The sequence below is a fragment of the Arctopsyche grandis genome, chromosome 6 (assembly GCF_051622035.1).
Source record: "Arctopsyche grandis isolate Sample6627 chromosome 6, ASM5162203v2, whole genome shotgun sequence".
Taxonomy (NCBI): domain Eukaryota; kingdom Metazoa; phylum Arthropoda; class Insecta; order Trichoptera; family Hydropsychidae; genus Arctopsyche; species Arctopsyche grandis.
Genome location: NC_135360.1, coordinates 17,262,962 through 17,268,961, shown reverse-complemented (window position 1 = coordinate 17,268,961; position 6,000 = coordinate 17,262,962). Strand labels below are relative to the sequence as shown.

Sequence of the window (6,000 nt, the reverse complement as noted above, 5' to 3'; positions counted from 1 at the left end):
ACGTGCAAAATTTAAACACGATATAAATGAAATAAAAATAAAAATTGTAAATTAGTACATATTATCATTACAATATATAATATTATGTATTTATAGAGTAAATATTTGTAACTGCAAGGCGAAGTTAAGATTTTAACTGGCTAAAAATAAAATTGAAAAAAATACCTACATTGTCAGTTAAATTTTGATAAATACATATACATATATTCAAAATAATGGGAGAATATTTTTATAAACATATTTCGCAGATGGATTATTTGATTTTAATTTAACCGTATTTGTCTATTCAGTGAATAATTTTAAAATAAACCAAACATATTCAAAAATCTGAAGTGATATTAATTAAGAAAATTGCCATATTCATTGTAATGATAAAAAGGTTCTTCATATTACTATAAGCATTAATTATAGGAATGCAATTGTTGCTAAAAAGGGAACATATTTTATGTATAATACTTACTCCAGTATCAAGAATAGACAAATTGGACAAGGCGAAATTTAATTGAATGTTTATAAATGTTTATGTATTTATTTTACACATAATATAATATATATATATATATATATATATATATATATATATATATATATATATATATATATATATATATATATATATATATATATGTATGTCATATCCCTAACAAATGTTAAAGTTTTTGGTTCAAAATGTTATTTAATTAATGCTGTTTCATTAACATACTTTTAATTGCTTTTTTTTCGTCTAAATTACCTGAAGGCACGCAAATATACCAACTACGTTTAGAAACTTTCACCAGGTAATTGAATATCTAAATATTACTTTTTTATAATTTGCTCAAAATGTACTAAATACGCTAATCGTCTACAATCCGAAATATATATAAAACTACTTATTTGCGTTTATGTATAAAGATTAAATATCATCATCATAATTTTTCAGTTTTTTTTATCGTTGAAGCGTATCATTGCAGCATTTGGCTTTGTTCTACATTATTATTCTGATTTTAGGCAATCAATTAATTCTTATATGTATATATCTTTAATATGCACCATAATTAAAGTCATATGACATGAAATACTGTAACATGGGCTCTTTTTCCTTTGACTCGCATTAATTGAACAGATTTTATCAGTGTCAAAGATGCTAATTTCAAATTAAGGCAATAAATAAATAAAAAAGAATAATAAGAGTACAGTGTATTTCATGTGCAAAAATTATTGCTTTCAGTTCAATATTAGCTCCCTATAGTTATTGAAATTTTAATGGCACGTTTTTATCAATAGTTAATTCTAATGTTTCTAATCGTAACATAATTTTATCTACACTTAAATCGTACTTACAATGGAAGTCATTACTTATTGACATGAAAATAAAAAGAATCGAGTTTGAAAAGAATACATCTAAAATTTTCCCTATAGGGATATAATATATTCATTATAATACAAATATTTGTTTTATATCATTATTATGTTAGTCAATTACATAAATATTTCTTTTAAGTTGAAAGACATTTCGATTTCGTTATAATACCGTCTTATGTATGAAGCTAATATGTACAATATTCAAAACAGATAATTGTTTCAAAAGGCACATCCAAGTAATTGTTTATTATAGCATGTTTACACATTTATTTAGTTTTGTTCAATCATTATTTTTAGAAGACTTACAAAGCCCATGTTATGCTAACTTTTGGAATAATAATTTTTATGTTATATCAATTCAAATTTGTGATTCCAACAATGAATTAACTTTGAAATATATGTAGATTTAAGCAATATACATAAGACAGTATTAAACATTTCCAAACATGTACATACTTAAACACACACGGTCATTTACATTCCTTTTTTTATTTTAATATAATTTGCAATCACTTTCATTTATATTTTGCACATCGCATTTTATTATTTTTAATGTAACATTCCGAGCTGTCCAATTCGAATATTTTCTAATTATTTTACATATAGGTATATAACCACAAGCTTTTTATTTGGTACTTTATATTTACAAACGTTACTCTAAGTCAGGAAGGCTATGGTTTCATTAACAATAATGTCTACGTTCTTTTTTATTTTATTGTTCTTAAAATTAATTTGGCCGCAGTTTCATTATAATCGTATGTACACACTCGAAGTGAGTACACATACGTTGAAGTTTTTATATTAACATTTCACATAGTACAATAACGAACGATCGCTAAAAGTAATTTGTATCGACAAAGTTTTTTTTTTTAATGAACAAACCCATCAAACAGTAAACAAAAGTTTTATCTTTTATTTTAATGTTTGTTTATTGTTTCATTTTTCACAAATAGTGACGAAAAATTATACATTGGGCTTTTTGATCACAGACTTTCAATATTTGCAAAGCACCATTTTATAACAATTGGTGTTCGTTGACGAACTTTAAGGCAAAAATTTCCCTTCTATTTTACATAAGATTTTTCACCTAGACTAAATGATAAAAAGATAACAAAAAACAACAATGTTTTAGTAGTCAATACTACAATTTTTTGGTCTTAAATTAGTCCAAAGTATATTGAAATTAAGAAAAATTATAATTAACGAATAAAGCACGTAAACCGAATACTATTCCACGCGCATTTCATTTTGTGCATAGTTTAGATTTCATTGAGGCTGTATCACATTTATCGATGTGCGCTTTTGTATGAAATTGGCTATAATACAATCCTATCACGTTTATCGATGTATGAAGTCAAGTAGAAATTGTATTTTGAGGAGAACGTACCAATATCAAAAATTAAACGGAAAATATAAAAACATTTAGTCTAGGTGGTCAGTATATATCATGGTGACTTAGACGTAATTAGCATATCATTAGGTTTTTCAGATACCGGTGAATCCATGTCGGTCGTTTGGTGTTGCATAGAGTGTTGATCACGACATACTAAATGACTTCCGTCCATGGCAGCTGCTTCACTTGTTATTACAGAAGATTGAAAAAATCGGTCTGTACAAAAAAGTAGAACAAGATTAGTAAATATAACTTTAATTTCAGACTTTAAATATATTTTTTAATAATTTACTCACCTTCATCCATTAAAACAACAGAATTTCCTTCAGGATTATTGCTAGATACAGGATGAGTTATGATATTAAATTCTTCTTCCAATGTTATAAATGGTGCATTCCATCTAAAAACGAATTTTGGTTATATTTGATGTATTTTAAAGTAAAATATATTTATAAATAGGATATTATTTCCACAACCTAGGTACAGCAGCGCGCGTTGCAGTTCGAGGAGTCGTTACAGCTGTGGAATAAAGGCTAAGACTGGATGGAGATATTCCACCAGGTGTAATGCTACTCATCGAACTTATCGGTGGATAATTAAATACCTATAATATATAAAAATTCACAGTTAAAATGTTAAATATTATAGTAATAATACCTATTGCCATGTAAGTAAAACTACTTGTGAAGTCTGTGCATGAAAATGGTTGAATCCTTGTGAATATTCTCTCGGAGCATAAGCGGGGGGTTGTGGAGGGCTTGGCGGTGCAAGTGTGTGTGGTTCTGTAGGCGAAGGTCCTCGACCTCGACCTCGAGGACTATCACCAGAAGGTGGGGACGGACTTAAGCCTCGCAGTCTCTCACCAGGTGAGAGTGCTGCCGGAGGACTGGTTGATCCAGACATCAAATCACCTTAAAATGAAATCAATTTATATTTCAAAAATTAGTTTTAAGTTTTATGAACGAAGTCCAACAATCAAGTTTGTAGGTTTATTATAGTTGAGCATTGTAGAGAAAGCTTTTAAAATAATAAATTCCTCAAACTTTGTGACTGTACCTCGTGCGGCTTGTGAAACTTACAGAAATTACCTGTGGATCTAATTATAGTCACAGGGCGTGCCATGGGCGGTAAAGGTGGAGGAGGTAACATACTACTTGGAAAATAATGTGGCTTTGGACTTCGTGACATGCCGCCATGTACCTTATAACAAAAACACATTTATGTATGCTTAAAAGTGTCAACTTGTATTAGAATAATAAAAGTGAAACTAATACCTGTAAAGTTTGGGAACCATCAGAAGCATCTGGACAAACAAAAGTTACAAAATCTGAAAGAGCGTCAGAATTATTTCCAGTTGATCCCGTGTGACTGTCACCTGGATATTTACTTCCAACTAAGCCTGAATGGTGTACTACTGATTGTGGCAAAACATCACCTTTAAATAAATCAAAATTTAAGATTACTATCAACATACATACATATGAATGTACATATGTATATTCTATAAAACTTAGGTTCTGGATTTTCTTTTACCATTAGAATAAATTCCAGTGTGATGATCAGCAGTACCGTGTGGTTGATAGAAAATGGTATTCGGAGCTACTAATGTTCCACTGGCTTGACTAGAGGATGTCACCAAACTACCGGAAGCATTATGTGGAAGACCTGATACTGAAATATTTATGATAGGTTCAAACAGGAATATAAATTAATATAAGATCAAATTGGAGTACCGTTACAACTTACTGAAACAACTGCCGACTAACATAGCTTGCGGAGTAGATCTGTCTGGGTCAAAAGTTGGTGGTGGTGCTGAGGGTGCTGGAGCTGGGCTACCATAACCACCACAATAATAGCCACCCTGTTCTAATTTGATACCTCCACCTCCTGTTCCACCACCCGTCGATCCCGAATCGTCATTAGTTTCTTGCAAAATGGACGCTGCAATAGATTCATGTGTTATGTTATTCATTTATTTTTTTGTTGAATTTCGATTAGAATAACCTAATAACAGAAAGCTAAATTTTCTAATTTTAATAAAAATAGAATTATATATTTAATCAATAACTAACAAATAATGATTTTGAAAATAGAATACATTCTGCCTATTTATGAAATACTCGAAAACTGAAAATTTGATATTACAGGTATTCTACAAGTTTTCATTTCTGAATGACAAATATTATAAAAGAATATAATACTCGCAAAAATTCAGTTAACAAATAATAATATAGTTTTTTTTAAACACACATTTAATACAGTTTGTCTAATCATGATTTTTAATTATATATTTTGGATATTACATATGTATGTATGTACATATATGTATACTAAGTGCAAATTTTTAATAAAACAAACATGTATTAAACTAAATGTGTATAATTAATTGTCTATTTACTAATAGGAATAAATTAAGTCAATATTATTTCATCACCTTTGGATATTTTCCAAAGCTCCCTGGAAGAAAATACCCCAGTTGCCATGATGATATCGTTGCATACAACTCCATTATAAGGATTGTGGCTAAATCCTGAGAAAGACAATAATTTTTATTGCTTTCTTGATTTTCAAATAGATTTAAAAATGTAAAGAACATAATTTTACTTTTTAATTAAAGAGTAAAGAAAATATTTTAACCCCTTAAGCTGCAGTATTACATTATATATAAGATAAAGAATCCAAAATAGGAGATTATGTACCTAAATTTTACCCTAATTATCATATCAATCTACGAATATTATTTATTTAGAGTTTTTAAAATAATATTCGCACTTAAAGGCCGAATAGATGCAAGTAAAATAGTGACATACCTTCACACTCACGAGCCCAAAGCCTTCAAGTTCAAAATATTATTCACGAACGATTTAAAAAAAAACGTTAAAAGATATACGCCGCTTAAAGGGTTAAATCTTTGAATAAATTAAACTATGCATAATTTAACTATTATTCATTAATTATTAAAATAATAAGTTTAGAACTACATATTGAACTGATTTACAAAAGAAATAAATAAAACTTATGCATAATTTAGTTTTTATGATCATGTATGATTTGAAAATAAATATAAACTTTTTTAACATGTGTATAGTGCATAAATTTTTTGTCAAATAACTATTAGAATATTTTTGTGTAAAGTAATAATTATAATTCATGTATAAAATCACAAGGCTCGGGATGACGATCAACTTAAAAAGTAAAAATATAACAAATCATACAAGTTGTAATAAAAACTATTGATTAAAATATTTGTTTAGGTCTACCTA

At 28.2% G+C, this 6,000-nt stretch overlaps 1 protein-coding gene across 16 annotated transcripts in view; it reads right to left on the bottom strand.

Annotated features, from left to right (window-relative positions):
* Positions 1-721: 721 nt before the first annotated feature.
* NfI (Nuclear factor I) overlaps positions 722-6,000 on the bottom strand; it is a 32,823-nt gene continuing 27,544 nt past the window's right edge. For 3 of the 16 annotated variants that reach the window (XM_077433985.1, XM_077433993.1, XM_077433990.1), the window contains 9 exons: positions 5,172-5,267; positions 4,484-4,678; positions 4,271-4,408; positions 4,012-4,172; positions 3,826-3,937; positions 3,419-3,648; positions 3,214-3,341; positions 3,034-3,137; positions 722-2,953 (listed from right to left, as the gene is read on the bottom strand). In XM_077433985.1, coding sequence (XP_077290111.1) covers positions 2,790-2,953; positions 3,034-3,137; positions 3,214-3,341; positions 3,419-3,648; positions 3,826-3,937; positions 4,012-4,172; positions 4,271-4,408; positions 4,484-4,678; positions 5,172-5,267 — 1,328 coding nt within the window. In that variant the 3' untranslated portion in view covers positions 722-2,789. Of the gene's footprint in view, positions 2,954-3,033; positions 3,138-3,213; positions 3,342-3,418; positions 3,649-3,816; positions 3,938-4,011; positions 4,173-4,270; positions 4,409-4,483; positions 4,679-5,171; positions 5,268-6,000 lie in introns of all 16 variants that reach the window. The other 13 variants (XM_077433983.1, XM_077433991.1, XM_077433988.1 and 10 more) reach the window with 6 other exon arrangements.